The sequence below is a fragment of the Papio anubis genome, chromosome 7 (assembly GCF_008728515.1).
Source record: "Papio anubis isolate 15944 chromosome 7, Panubis1.0, whole genome shotgun sequence".
Lineage (NCBI taxonomy): Eukaryota > Metazoa > Chordata > Mammalia > Primates > Cercopithecidae > Papio > Papio anubis.
In genome coordinates, this window is record NC_044982.1 from 137,152,490 (window position 1) to 137,168,188 (window position 15,699).

The 15,699-nt window shown below is 38.2% G+C and overlaps 1 protein-coding gene across 1 annotated transcript in view; it reads left to right on the forward strand.

Moving 5' to 3' along the window:
- LOC101023626 (probable phospholipid-transporting ATPase IM) overlaps positions 1–15,699 on the forward strand; it is a 271,533-nt gene that overhangs the window by 112,833 nt on the left and 143,001 nt on the right. Inside the window, exons 10-11 of the mRNA XM_009210142.4 lie at positions 3,660–3,742; positions 12,693–12,851. Coding sequence (XP_009208406.2) covers positions 3,660–3,742; positions 12,693–12,851 — 242 coding nt within the window. The remainder of the gene's footprint in view (positions 1–3,659; positions 3,743–12,692; positions 12,852–15,699) is intronic.

Here is a 15,699-nt window from a genome sequence, read left to right on the forward strand (position 1 = left end):
GTCCATGGTTTTAACTGGTGCCTTCCAAATTATTGCCATACTGAGCTATTCAAATAGTGCTTTAGTCTGTGGGACCCTACTTTGGTCAGAACAGTTTAGACACAACTAACACAGTTCTGAGAGGAACATTTATGGCATACATTTGAAAAGAGAAAAATTCTCAAATAATCTTATCATTCATCTAAAAAACCTAGAAAACAGCAAAATAAACCCAAAAGAAGCAGTAGGAAGGAGATAATAAAGAGCAGAAATAAATAGACTTGAAAACAAAACAAAACAAAAAAATAAAGACAATCAACAATACAGAGCTAGTTCTTTGGAAACATCAATACAAGTGACAAACCTCTAAGAATACTGATAAAAGAAAAAAAAGAAGACACAAATCAGCAATATTATGCATGAACAATGGCAATTTGGCAGTTTGGTATAGATCCTGAAGACGTTATAAAGGTAAAAAAGAAATACCACAAACAACTGTGCACACAGAAATTTGACAATTTAGAAGAAATGGACCCTCTTTCTCAAAAAAAACAGACTATACACTTAATATGACATAGATAATTTGAATAGCTCTATAAGTATTATAGAAATTGATTTCAAATGTAAAGTATAAAAAGCTTTGAGAAAAAAAATAGGAGATAATCTTTGAAACCTAGAGCTGGCTAGTCAGATTCTTAGACTTGACACAGAAAACATAATCCGTAAAAGGAAAACCTTGATAAACTGGACTTCATGAAATTAAAAATTTTTGTTCCACAGAAGTCCCTGTTAGAAGGGCTTAAAGATAAGTTACAGACTAGAAGAAAATATTTGTAAACCATCTATTTGACTAGGGACTTGTATCTTGAATATATTTTTTAAAAGCTTCTTAGCCGGGCGCGGTGGCTCAAGCCTGTAATCCCAGCACTTTGGGAGGCTGAGACAGGCGGATCACAAGGTCAGGAGATCGAGACCATCCTGGCTAACACGGTGAAACCCCGTCTCTACTAAAAAATACAAAAACTAGCCGGGCGAGGTGGCGGGCGCCTGTGGTCCCAGCTACTCCGGAGGCTGAGGCAGGAGAATGGCGTAAACCCGGGAGGCGGAGCTTGCAGTGAGCTGAGATCCGGCCACTGCACTCCAGCCTGGGCGACAGAGCCAGACTCAGTCTCAAAAAAAAAAAAAAAAAAAAAAGCTTCTTAAAAACTCAATAGTAAAAAAACAAACCATACCATTTGAAAATGGGCAAATGACATAAAGAGACATATCACCAAAGAGGACATACAAATGGCAAAGAAGCACATGAAAAGATGCTCAACACCATTAACTACTGGGGAAATACAAACTAAAACTACAATGAGACCTCACTACAGACCTATCAGAATGGCTAAAATAAAAAAGAGTGACAACTCCAAATGCTAGCAAGGAAGTAGGGAAACAGGATCATTTATACATTGTGAGTGGGAATGTAACATGCTACAATCACTCTGGAAAATGGTTTTGTAGTTTCTTAAAAACTGAACATGCAGTTAACATACAGCCCAACAATTTCACCCCTGGGCATTTATCCCAGAGAAATGAAGACATGTTTGTACAAAAATCTGTACATGAATGTTTATGGTGGCTTTATGCATAACATCCATAAATGAAAACAACTTGAATATCCTTCTATAAGTCAATGGTTGAAAAAATTGTGGTGCATTCATACCATGGAATACTACTTAGCAATAACAATGACTGAACTACTGATACATGTAACACTCTAGATGAATCTTCAGAGAATTATACTGACTAAAAATAGTCAAACCCAAAGGTCACATACAGTATAATTCTGTTTATAAAATTTTGCCTTTTGAAAAGGCAAAATCATGGAAATAGAGAGCAGATTAGTAGTTGCCAGGTGTTAAGGTGAGGTGGGAAAGGCAGGGAGGTGGGTATGGCTATGGAGCACAACCTGAGGGATCCCGTGGTGATAGAAATGTTCTGTATCTTAACTATTTCGATATCAATATCTTGGTTGTGATATTATACTATGGTTTTGCAAGATGTGAAACTATAGTAAGATGCAATTCTGAGTAAGGGGGATACAGCATCTTTTGGTATTGTTTCTTACGCTGAAAATGACTTTGAAGTTTATCAAGATACTCAGGCAGATTAAGGAAGAGTGTGGAATGACAATGAAGGCATTAATCAGGAGTCTTGAAAAATACTTTTTAAAAGTATCAAGAAGGCCTATGTGTGATTATTCTTACTCTTTTGTTTTTCGCATTTGAAGGTAGAAGTGAGATAGTGGAGAGGATCCTGAGGAAGTAATTCAAAATGATGACAAACTTTGATAAATGACATGACGTAGATTAGGGCTAAAGAACTAGGGCTATCTGTCTTTTTTTGGTGTGACTATTTCAGTTATTTGAACAGTTGTTTAAGTGGATGGACATGTTGACCCTTTAGCCTCTCTACCACTTATCTCACTCTTGTCCATCAAGCCAGCTCAATTTCTGCTTCATCTATGAAGTTCTTGACTATCTCAATTCCTACTCATCTCTGCCTCCTAGGAATCAGCAGGTTTTGATGAATAAGATTACTTTTAAACAAACTAGCTTCAGTTATACATCCAACTTAGTCTTTCCTGAAGAAAGCTATTTTAACAATGGGTATTCCTTGAGTTGGACTCATATTGTCCTACATCATTGTGAAGTTCATTTACAGAAGGTTAAGATTGGATGCCTTGTTAGGTATCCGCTTTTTGCCTGTCTACAATGAGTTATTTCATGGATTTGCACAAAATTCCACACAGTGATGTTTGCTTTTTTACCTACCACTTGTTTTCCCCAAGAGGATGACTATCCTTTTGGGGGAGCATTGAGTATCTTGGGTGACTCGGGTATGTATTTAATCAATATTTGTTGACTGAATGAATGTATCACTAAACATTTCCATAAAACATAGAACTCTGATAACTGATCTTAACCTACAGTGTAAGAGAATTAGGCTGAATTCAGTGAGAAAACTGGGATGGTAAGCCCTTAAACACAAGACATAAGTGATGGCCATAGAATCTTAACTGCTGGCTGTTTATGAATATCAGAGAGCCATCTGTCCAAAGTATGTGTGGTCCCACCTATAAGAAGATGCACAACTCACTGTGATTTGCTAAGCTTGTGTAGGTTGTCTATTTTAGATTTATGGATTTCTTGGATTGATTCTCCAAGAAAATGAAAGCTGTATTCCTTTTCCCATTTAAATTTCAGCTACTGTGAAATTAGCCATGACCATCTTTTGCAAGTAAAACTCCTATGTAGATAGTAGACTCTGGAGTGATATTAGCTTCCTTTATTTGGCAACTGTGTTCCTATTCCAAATGTGTTTTGTAACTCATGCATGATGTCTGAGTAGGTTCAAATGAAACCATATTTGTTATGTCCTCTGTTCTTTCAAAATGCAAAACAGATCAGTGTGTTGTTATAAAGATGTGCCATGGGTAGAATGCCAACTCTTAGGAGCCCAAGAAGCCCTGCCCACTTTCCTGAAACAGTGAGCGAAGTGTGAATGACATTCAAAGGAGAGTTTCTTGGATCTCTTGGGTTTGGCTTTGCATGTGCTACACCCACCTGATTGCTTTGGTCGGATGCTGTTGGCTGTTCCATATAAAAATTCATGTCATGTCAATAATTTCACAGGGAAACGAACCTAAAAGTCCGCCATGCACTATCAGTTACTTCGGAACTTGGAGCAGATATCAACAGACTTGCAAGGTTTGACGGTAAGTATTTTAAACAGATAAACAAACAAAAATCTCAAACCCAAAAAGCAAAGCAACAAACTAATTATGTGAGATCCACCTTATGTTTCTTTTTATTTGGTGGAAGGACATAAAATTCTCCAGGCATCAAAGCCTGTAATTTATTCTCACGCTAAAGAGAGTAAAAATATTTGCCAAGGGGAGAATGGCTTTATTAGTTTATCATTCATTTCATGCTTGTTTCCTTTTTAAATATCATTTACTTCAATCCCATAATATCCTTTACTTGCCTAATGTTGGCCTCCCTGGAGCCATATACAGACTTGCTGAGGAGGAATATTGGCTACCCTTGTATTTCTAGCTCTAGGTCTAACCACCCGTCCATTTCCTGGCTCCATAACAAAAACTACCGGACCTCAAACTTCATGAAGACAGCCATCCTGCCTCATATATTTCTGTACCTTGTATGGTGCTTGGTATAATGTCTTGAAGATATTAGGTGTTCAAGAAGAATATTCTGATTTATTAATCAGTTGGTCATCTGTTGACTTTTATTTTAGACCATGGTTTCAGTATTTCCATCTTCATGCCATTCAGCTGGTCCCTTGATCTTCAGTATAATCTCTCTTGCCTCTCCTTTTCTACCTATATCTTGTTCTATTCTAGTAAAGTTATTCTTAAGTTGTCATGGAACAACCGTCAGATGTTGTCCATTCTAGGGATATCTGCATTTATGATTAAGACACCACAGAGAAATGCAATACTTCAAGAGTCAAAGGAAAGAAACACTGATTGTAGGATTTTAGGCACAATAATAGACTGCAGAGAGAATCTTTGGAGTCTCTCTTTCACTCCTCAATGGTCTCCTGCTTTACCTACTTGTCAGTCTGGCCCAGAATATTAGTATATCCATACAGATTGGCTTTATTTACTAATAGATTTTCATGAGTTTGAGACAATCTTCCAAAATGTGTTTTTGGGGGATCCACTTATGGAAAACATGGATAAGGGTCTTAGCATAATCACATGAGTTAAAGCACAGGCAAGTTTATGTTGTAAAGTTTCTCCAGTGCAGAGCTTAGAGCTTCTATTGCCTGTGCTTTGCAGTTGCTTGTAAACTCTGTCTGGATTCTGTTAATATTTTAATCTCTTTTAAATGAGTGCCTTTATAACAGATGTTTATAGAAAAAAAATTCCTCCAAATTGAGATTTAAGTCAGGGAGTAGCCAGGAAACTGAATGGTCCAAGGAATATTTTGATTAGAATAAAACAAATTACACATTTTCTACTAAGTAATTTTTTCAATGAAATTTTACTGTTATGTGAATCCAAGAAAAGTAAATTGTGTTCATGAATCAAAATACTTGCTTAAAATACCTCATTGAATATTTATGGAGTCCTAAAAGGGCCACCTAAATATAATTTACTATTACTCATTTCTTTCCTGGCAGAGTTGTACCTTTACACCTCTATTGATCTACGAAGAGGTAGAAATTCATGAGTTTTAGTGTTGTTAACCATCAAAAAGCAGAGCGTGATTGTTAACAATTATTTAGGTCCCATTCTTTCCTAGATGTTTGCCCAGATAGGCTACACTATGATGCAGTTATAAACAACCCTGCAATCTTAGTGGCATAAACACAGTAAAGGCTTATTCTTACCCATGTCACATCCTGAGTGGGTTGGGTGGCCTTCTCCGTCACGGAGCCACAGTATCTGGACTAATGGCGTCTGAGGTCCCTGCATCGGGCAAAGGGTAAGATGAAAGAGACACAGTGGTTTTTAAATTCTTCTTCCTCTTATAGTTCATTGGCTAACATTGTCACCTGGCCCTGACTTAACTGCAAGGGAGGCTAGGAAATAACAAATATGAATACTTGTTGAGCATTAACTGTCTCTACCACACCCTCCAAGAATCATGGCTCTGTAAGTCGATGCCAGGATAATGCATAAGGAGCCAGGCTGGATTAGGTGGATTTCTTACATGGAACTACAGGATTGGGGCTAAGTATCCCTCTCTTCAGCATGACTCCTTATACTCTCAATCCACCATACCCTGCTTGGCTTTTTCTTCTTCTTATAGCAGAAAATGAATAAATAGTTATAAATTCCAGTGTGGGGCAAAGAGGAAGACCAGCATCAGGCCCCAAAAAGACATGGGAGGGCAAAGGAAAGGCCTAACGTAAAGAGACTAGGAAGGGCGTGTGAAACGATGGGGTGAGAAGGACTGAGAAGGAGTGCTGGATCCTATCCTCCTGGAAGGCAGGTGTCTGGGAGAGGGATCAGCTGGCATGGTAGTTTTAAAATGTCTTTACTTCAGATCCTTTCTGATGTAAGAAACTGGAACACAGTAGCTCCAAATTTAAACCAATACAAGTGGTTTTGCTCAGGCTGAAAACACTTTCCTCCCCTAAGATTTTACACATGAGGTAACAGGTCTTGAGAAGTTAAAGGACTTGCTTATATATAAAAATAGCCATTTAAAAATACTTCACAAAATTTACTTTTAAGGTGTGTTAATAATTATTACTTACTAGATATGACTTGAATTTACTTCATACAGAATGGGCAACTCACCAAATCCCCAATGAAGAATTGTTTTCCCCAATAAAGGCAATACAGAGCCTCCCTTTTTTATGATTATATATACTTAAACTGTGGTCAGCTTTTCAGAAAACATGTAATGCCAAATTCATGAGGCTGGTACACTTCTGGGCTAAAATCCAGGTTTCTGTTAAGTTTACTTTTTTGTTTTAAAATCTTGGGCTGCATTTCAATCTACCTTAAAGTTCAAGGCAACAGGGTGTTTTATGGGTTTATTCTAATAAATAAAAAATATAATTTCCTGTTTCTAAGAAAGCATCAGAAGAATGAATAGATGAATTGAAGGAAAATAAATTAGAAACAATATACAAATTAGATTCCCCCCAGTTAGCAGCCAAATTTAAAGACCAAGAGGATGATGCAAGATGTGGCATGGAAGCCTTTGAAAGAGTTACGACAGTTAATAAACCCTAAATCCTTCCCATGATTGCTCTTGCTTTCCTTGGCCTTCAGTTATTTTCTCCATCCACTTCTTTCCAAGACCTAATTTATGCATTTCAATTTTAATATCACACACACACACACACACACACACACACACTCCACTATCTGCACATGGTTTTCTAACTACTCCATTTCACCATTCTTCTCTTTCCTTTTTTTCCTTCCTGTATTCTTGCTTACTGTTCTCATCTCATCTTCCTCCTTCACTTTTTATCTTAGCTATTTTCTCCACCTGCAGTGTCACTTTTCTGTCATTCTTTATCTTTGTTTTAATCACTCTCTCCATAGTAATTGGTTTAAGTCTTTATTAAGTACCTCCAAAGTACAAGATGCAAAACAAAGTATGTAGAATTATAAATGATCTCTCCATATATTATCCAGGTTCTTTTGATCCTTTGCTCCTTGTTCTTTTTCTACTCCCTTTTTTGTGTCTTCTTTATTCACCTTTGTCCTAATGAAATATCAATAGATTACAGGTTTTCCTCTGGTGATTGGAAAAAGACTTTCTTGACTCATGGGAATCAAAACCAGATATTGCATCCTTTAGTTTAAATTAAAATAAGATATCAACATTGTGTATGTTTGACAATGACCTGGCTAGCTTTGGCAAGGTATAATAGATGAGACAGATATGTGAGGCACACTCTTTACCATGTTCTATCTGTGCTAAGTATATGTTTTAATTTGTGACTTCTGGGCAAATCTGGGTATGGCATTATTTTTGCTTCTGGTTACTGTGTGTTTTTTCTTCTGAGACTTGCCAAATACTTTCTTTAGCACCAAATTACAGTTTTCTGTCCTTGAATCATAAAAGCACATCTTCCAAGTATCTAAAGACCTGAATTTCCCACTCCTATCCCCAGAGAAGTTCCCACTGGGGACTCCACGTTTCGGACACATAGGGTCAGAACTGAGATGGGTTGAAACCTCAGGATGTCTCTGGTGAGTCTCTCTGCCTCCTCACTTTTGCATCTATATTCAAAGATAGTGTCTTTCTGGTGAGCTGATTTCTTTCATCCATATGTGTACAGTCACCCATTATTCATTTAGCAAATGTATGTTTAACACAAGGCCAAGGGATTTGTTAAGCCTAGGATACAGTGGTTAATAAGTCAGGCTCAGGCCATGCTTTTTTAGAGCTTATTTCCCAGGGGAGAAGACAGACTTGAAAAAAGTCTCATCCCTAAAGAAGCCTTTGATTAGGTAAAGGTCCTAAAGTTCTCAGGCCCTAAACTTGATGTTGATATGTGAGCAAGAGCTCCCTATGTACCAGGCACCATGCTGAGTAATTGCACACATTATCTTGTTAAACCCTTACAACTCTTGAAGGAAGAGATTATTGTTAGCTCAATTTATGGATAAAGAATCTGAGACCAAGGTAAATTGATTAACTTTCCCAGTGTCATATGGCTGTTAAGTGGAGAAGCCAGACTATGAACCCTGGACTTTTGGCAAAGCCTATTTTACAAAGGACACAAAAGGACACAAAACCCCAGGTTGTAAACCAAAGTAGAAAGACAGCATTGGAAAGTTAGGGAAAATTAGCACAAGAGCTTAGCTCCTGATTAGGGAAATAAATGAAATTTTAAAATATTCTAAACCTGAAGGTACAAAATTAATTACCAGAGATCAAGTCCATCCAGGACAAGGATGAGGTCATCATATTTTTAAAACGTAGCAATGTTCTCAGTGATTTTGAATGTCAAGATCCCTGACAAGAGTTTATAGAAGACTTGGCCAAATGTAGAGATCAGTGCACACAAGAGAGTTGGGTTTTGGCAGGTAAATCCATTTATTTGAAAAGTTCTCATGCAAATATTTTTATACATTTCAAACATCAGAAAAAAATGATTTATGGTCTCTTGAATTTTGTAAGAAAAGATACATAACTTGATCTAACATTGTAGATCAAATATAATATAAAAAGAGATTGAGTGGGCCTTGATTTTCATGTTAAAGTCTTATGGGAATTGAAAAGCTTTTATAAACAAGTAACTGAAATACTTGTCAATTATTATTATGTAAACTGGACATTCTTATTCCTTGGGGAAATCCCCGGATGTAAATTGTCGAAATGTGTTTAAGAATCTTTTGCATATTGTTACTGACTGAACTGAGATCTGTTTTCTGCAACTCCTGACAAGTTTACATATTTTGTATGACTGTTAATGCTGAATTCTGAACCAGGGAAAGGTTGACTCTTTATTCAGGAATCCTTGTATATTTTGTGGTTCTTTCTAAAGAATAGCATGTGTGTAATTAAAACATGGAAAAATAAGCATCTCTTTTTGGTTAAAAAAATAAAATAGCTTGGTTAGCATCTTGTGAGTTTTTTTGCTTACCAGATAGCTTTCCTATTCACCTGGACAGGAGCACACCCCAACAGCACAGCTGACGCATGAGGCATAGATTCCACGTAAAGGCGGAATCTTTACTGCTGGTGCCGACATGCCATTATGGTAATGATGGATGGGTGAACCTTGACAGTTGAAGAGTAAAGAAGCTTTAGAAAATAGGAAGGTGACACTCTTCTTTCTAAGAAAATAAATAAATATTTGTCACAATCTTCAGGGCAAACAGTAGTGGGCAATCTCTAAAATGCTAAGAAACTCTTGGCTAGAGAAATTCTTGAACAGCAATATTGATGTTTTATTTGCTGGATAATTTGTCTTATGGAAGAGTTGCAGTTCAGATAATCAGTAACTATTTCTATTAATAATGTACACAAAGAGATGAAGCCAGCTTCTCTGGAAAATCATAGAATATTGGGCACTGAGTTCCATGTTTATGATAAGCTGCAGACTTTCTCTTTGAGGTTAATACTTAACTCGAGAAGTCTGTCAAGTTGGTAATTAACCAACAATCCGGCTGACTAAATCTAGAATGCTTAGGAAGGTCCAGAATGAGATCCTGTAGATTTTTTTCAGTGTGGGTCTAGAGTATTTCTGTGTGAGTGTCAAATGGATAGATTGCAATCTGCTTTCCTGTCTTCTCTTCAGAGGGGCAAACAGATATGAGCAGCTAGTTTGATTGTATTTACACTTCATTATTGACGTGATTTTCTTCCAGCTTTATTATTGCCCATTAAAGATGACTTTGTGCTCCAAATATGTATTCAATAAATGACTATGTGAGAAATGATGTGATTTTTTCCTAAACTGTTTCCTCATCAATTGTCAAACTGACCATTTACATCCTCTTTCTCTTCTCTGATTGAACTAGCAAAAGGAAGAAGGGTCCTAAGAGAGCTTTCCCCTCATCCTTGTTATGCTTCATGGCTAGGCTCTCATTTTGGCTGCTTCTAATGCACTTTAATGCTCCCACCTGTTTTCAGTACTCTCCGATCTACTCGGCTCCCGTTAGATTTAGGCCAGAAACTAAGCCCCGCCTGTTGTGCCTCGGCTATTTGGTTTTCTAGTCCTTCATCACTATCATGGAAATATACCTACTTTGTCCATTTTTCTTAGATCTGCTCTCATATCCATCTCATCTCTTAACCTCTCTCTTGAAATCATCTGAAATTTTTTCTATCCATCTCTTCGACAAAGATCCTATTATGTAGATAGTATAATAGTTTATAGGAATACAAAGGTGAATACAGTGCTCCCTTCAAAGGAATCTGTTCATCCCTTTTGGAAAGTGGTACAAAAGAAATTGGGAAGTGTGTGTTTTATGCTAATAGAGCTTAAAAAGGGGAAGCCGAGCACTTCTAATGATAAAAACAAATGTAGTTTGGCTTTGTTCCCACCATTTTGTTTTGACTGGGGCCTGTATTTAGAACTTACATCACCGAGACCACACTCTTTGAGAAAGGCTGAATTGGGGCTTAGCCTCCAAGAACCCAGGCAGTACCCCTTGGCCCTACTGCCTGTTCCTGTCTAGAACCACACCCTTGGTGTGAGGCCAGCGAGGAGCGAGCCAACGTGTTTAAGGCTGTATTTGCCTCCATGTCAGTCTTTGCTTACGACAATAGAAATGATCAAATGAACCTGTTTTTTATATTCCTTTTGGCAGGGATTGCATATCATGTTGTTTTTGCCCAAAGCACATTTTTTTTTTTTTTTTTTTTTTAAGTGGCTCAGTTTGAAGCCTGAGAAATTGAGTCTTGGGTCAAGAATCTGAAATAAACTTTAAGTGTTACTGTTAACCTGTTATTTTATGTAGATTTTGCTGGTGATAGCCAATTCAAGATTTTACAATTCAGAGTGAAAATTGGTCAAGAAGAAAAGATATTGAATTCTGAAAATGTCTCCCCATCTACAACATAGTTGTCCAAACATCTTGAGCCAGTTTAAATCGGTTTTAATTTACTTTTTACTATCAGTGAAAGGCCATAATGGAGCTAACCAGAATTCAGCCCCTTCCCTTGGCAAGGTTATTTGTCTTATCCAAATCCTCCTGCCAGTAGTCTCTATTTAGCAGTGGGAAATAGGGATGTCTGGGAAACTGCCAGTGAGTGCCTGAGTGGAAAGGCTTTAGGCAGTACTTTTGTTATACTGGGGAAAGACAGGTGGAGGTTGGAAAAGCGGCCCTGAGGCCATGAGACCCTCATTCCTTTCACAGTTTTATTTGCTTTTGTTTTTTTAATGCAAGGGCTGTTAGTGATCTGGTTGGTCAGGAGTGACCAGTGGCCTTGTGGCAACTGGTTGCTGTTACCTCTGTTTAGTAGTTTTAAAGGGAGTATCCTAGGAAGAAAGGGGACCCACCTAAGAAGCCTCTTTTAAGTTCAGACGGCAGCTTGGAGAGTGGATGGAGTCAGTGTAATATAGATCTCTAGGCTTACTTGGTCCCCTTTCTCTTTAATCAGCGCTAAAGATACAGTCCCCTTTTTATTTTCCAAATGCTACGTTTTATGTTTCAACTTGCCCTTTTGACTTCTGATTAAATGTGAATGTATTTTTGTTTGTTTGTTTTTGAGAGAGAGAACTTTGTAGGTACTAATCTCACCCCCAACTCCGACTCAAATCCTGACTGGATCTAACCACAGCTTCCTTTTTCATATCTCCCCTCTCTTTTTTCCTTCCTCCCTCTGTTCCTCTCTCCCTCCATTCTGTTCTTTCGTGTCTTTGTACTCATTATGTATAATAATTTTTCCTCACCTTTTGCAGTGGATATGTATATTAATCTAATAGTTATGTTTTGTGATAGGGTCCGTGAAAGATTCTTTGTGGTTTCTTTTTCTATCTAGAGAACCCCCATCCTAAATGTATATTTTCATATTGAAATAATGGAACGAATTGATTCGTTGATTTGGAGTGGGCATGCCTTTGGTTTGGAATTAAAGAAACTAGAAACATCTTCTAGGGGCAAGTTATATGGTGCCTTTGAGAGTCCCCATAACTCTGAATCTAATCAAGATAAGAAGCATAGAACAGCTGAAAGGAATCACACGCATTCTCAGACACATGTGGCAAACAAGGCCCAGGTTTATTTCTGGTGGAATACAGTAGGACCTCTGAAATCCTGATTATGAGCTTAGAAAGATGGTTAACTTTTGTTGTGAGACTGGAAGTATGCTATTTTAAACTGTGTAAAAGTTCACATTTAGCTGAAAGAGATGGAATAAGAGAAACTTTTAGGACAGTCACTGCTTTATCTTTTCAAAAATTATTTGTTATAAACTAGAAGTAAAGATATGCTCTTTTTTTTTTTTTAAAAGAAAAAATATCCCATGGCTCTTAAGATTTCTATTGTTATTTGTTTTCTTTTTTTAAAATTTTTATTTGGACAGTACAGAAAACTGTGTTTCAAAATAGTTGATGGCTTTCCATTTCTCTACCTCCCAGCTTATTTTTTCTAGCACAATTCTGTGTATGTAACCCCGTGCTGTTAAAGGGAAACAGTGGTAAAACAGTGCTGTGGGCTTCTGAAGAGAATTTTGGGTGAGTCGTAAAGAGGTTTGTTTTGTTTTTTTATTTTCCAGGGATTGTTGTCTGTGAGGCGCCTAACAACAAGTTAGATAAATTCATGGGAATCCTTTCTTGGAAAGACAGCAAGCACTCCCTCAACAATGAGAAGATAATCCTGAGAGGCTGCATCCTGAGAAATACCAGCTGGTGTTTTGGAATGGTTATTTTTGCAGGTACAGCATGTGACCTAGTTCTATGGGAACCTTTCCTGCAACGTACACTAGCACAGTCTACGATTCTCCAAGTTCTGATGAGCACAGTGCTTTCATTCCATGCGAAGTAGTGCTCTGGAGCTGGCTTCAGATTGTAGGACACCAGGAGAAAACACCATTGCTCTGAAAAGAGTACAGGTGGCCGTGCTGTATGAGGAACTACTGCCATCTTATTCTTAAAGATGCTGGAGTTTTAACTAGACAGTGGGTGCTAGATACCTACTGCTTAATTTTTCTTTATTAACCCCATCTTAATCACCTTTGTCATTTTATGTATGAATCTGCCTTTAAAGTGGGTAAGAGTATGAAAGAAAGCCCCTGGCTGTGCAGTTAATTTTGTAGTTTGCAAAGGTCAAGCAGACCTTTTGGAAAAGGCTTCTTGATCCTGTAATCATTTCTGTTTATACTCCATAACTTTTTCCACTGTTCGTAAATAGGAGAGTGGGTTCTGGAAAGACTGTGCATGATGGGGGTGGGTAGGGTAGGGGGAGGTGCCTCTTACTCTTCTTGCCCACCATATTTCTTTTCTCTGCTTTATTTATGTAGGCCCAAGGTGGCCCTCTCTTGCTAAGAAAGCTTACAGTAGCACCATTTCATAAAGCCACTCAAATTGTACTCATGGCTTCAATTGCCAGCCCTTGATTTTAAAAGTCCTGTTTATTGTGACACCAAATTAAGATGTGTTTTGGGCCTCTTGACTATGTGCAATCAAAATTGGAATGTTTTTCTTAACTGACCTTCCTCAACAACAACAAAGTGTTCATTAAAATCTTAGAAGTGTTCCAAACCTAGAATTGTTCTCCCAATTCCTCTAAATACTGTCAGCTGTCAGTGTTATCAGTGCTCTTGCTGCTTGGGGCACTGCCGTTGTAAAGACCTGGGAAATCCCTAGAAATGAGCTTTTATGTTTTAGTTGGGGAAATAAACATATGATCATATATTTCGTTACACAGATAAAGAGAGAGCTAAGCTTGTCCATGAACATTCCTTTAACTTCCTACTTAATGATGGGGAAATTTCGTGGTCTTCTGATGGGAAATACCCTCCTGACTTGCTTCCTGTCATCATAGAGATAGAAGTGCTTCATCCTATGGATGGGATAAAGCCCCAAACTTTGTGTTTCTGTGATCTTGTTTGGAATGGCTAATTCAGGACTCAAGTTCAGCTGCAATGTTTCATGCTAGGGCAGCTGTTGTGAACTACTGAGAGGCCAAGTTCTTCTTTGTAAGGTTCCTTTATGGGAAAATGCTCTGAAAAACATGGAAGTTGGCTGGTAAGTTGAACAGGCCTCCCTCCAAGGAATTGTAACAGAAAGTTCACAGAATTTCGATTGGGCAGACCTGAGTTTGGATTTATTACTATTTTTTTTATTTATTGTTATTATTATTATTATTTTTACCAGCTATAGGACTGTAAGCTTTGGTTACTTACACTTCCTAAGCTTTAGTTTTTTTTCTGCTGTAACATGGGGATAATAATGAGTACATTAGAGTCATTTTAAGTGCTCAATGAGATAATGCATATGGAAAAGGATGCTTGACAAATGTTATTTTCTTTCCTTTTCTGCTTCTCCCTCCTTTCAAATTTAATTCAGAGCACCCAGCCTGCTCTCTAGGCTGAGAGTTGGAAAAACTTAGTGCTCTCTGGACTTTGGCAGCAGGCAGCAGGCAGCAGGGAGAGGGGGAATACTCCCTTCTCTTGTGATTTGGCCACGGTATTCACTTGCAGGGGACCTTATCAAGTGGATATTTGCAAAGCAGAGCATGCCTGCATTGACTTTAGTCTGGTTACAAATGTTGGTAGAAAGCTTTATTAGAATGCTGGCAAACAGAAGAATTAGTGGTTGGCTTCGTCAGTGTCAGAGATGTACAAATGGATGTCGCAAAACCTCTAAGTCTTAAGACATTTAGTTGGGGAACTAGTTCCAGGTCAACACCTAGGTCTAATGAAAAATATCCAATGAATTATTAAGTATTCTTTCTGTATTATTACTCTAGTTATACCTACCACTAGGAATTGTGCAAGGAATATAGATGACACAGATATGGTTTGCTTTACAAACGTATTATTTATGAAGGTCTAATATATATTAACAGCTAGGCTACACTTCCCTGGTAATGCCTTCTTTACGCTTAAGAGAGGAGAAAATCTTGTTTCTGAGGGCAGGAATTATATTCATTTAAACAGTCTCTAGGAGTCTGTACCATCTTGAGTGCACACTGCATTTTTGTCCTAGATGTCTTCTGTCTGCCTCTCCAGATTTCCTCTCACCTTTTTCCACCCTTCTTTCTGCCCTAGGAGGCTTACTTGTGTGGTTTATATTAACAGGTTACCTTGTACTTCTGCTTCTGGTTGGGCTTTGTCTCAGGGCTCCCTAGGATGAGATCAAAAGGAGAAAGGAGATTACAGTCAAGGTATTTACTCCTTCAGGCTGCATTCTTGTATGGTAACTTCAGGCTGGCCAGATCTATCAGCAGAAGGCCACTCTTACTCTAAGGGCTGCAAATTCCTATCACCTCTTTCCCTTAGAGTCCAGTAGCCATTCTTTCCCTTCGTCCCTTCTGGCTCAGATGGAGAAACAGCTTGATTGCTACATGCCCTTCGTTAATGCACTAACCTTTTGTTTCCCCTATAATCCCACCTACGCTTTCTTTTTTTTTTTTTTTTTTTTGAGACGGAGTCTCGCTCTGTCACCCAGGCTGGAGTGCAGTGGCCGGATCTCAGCTCACTGCAAGCTCCGCCTCCCGGGTTCACGCCATTCTCCGGCCTCAGCCTCCCGAGTAGCTGGGACTACAGGCGCCCGCCACCT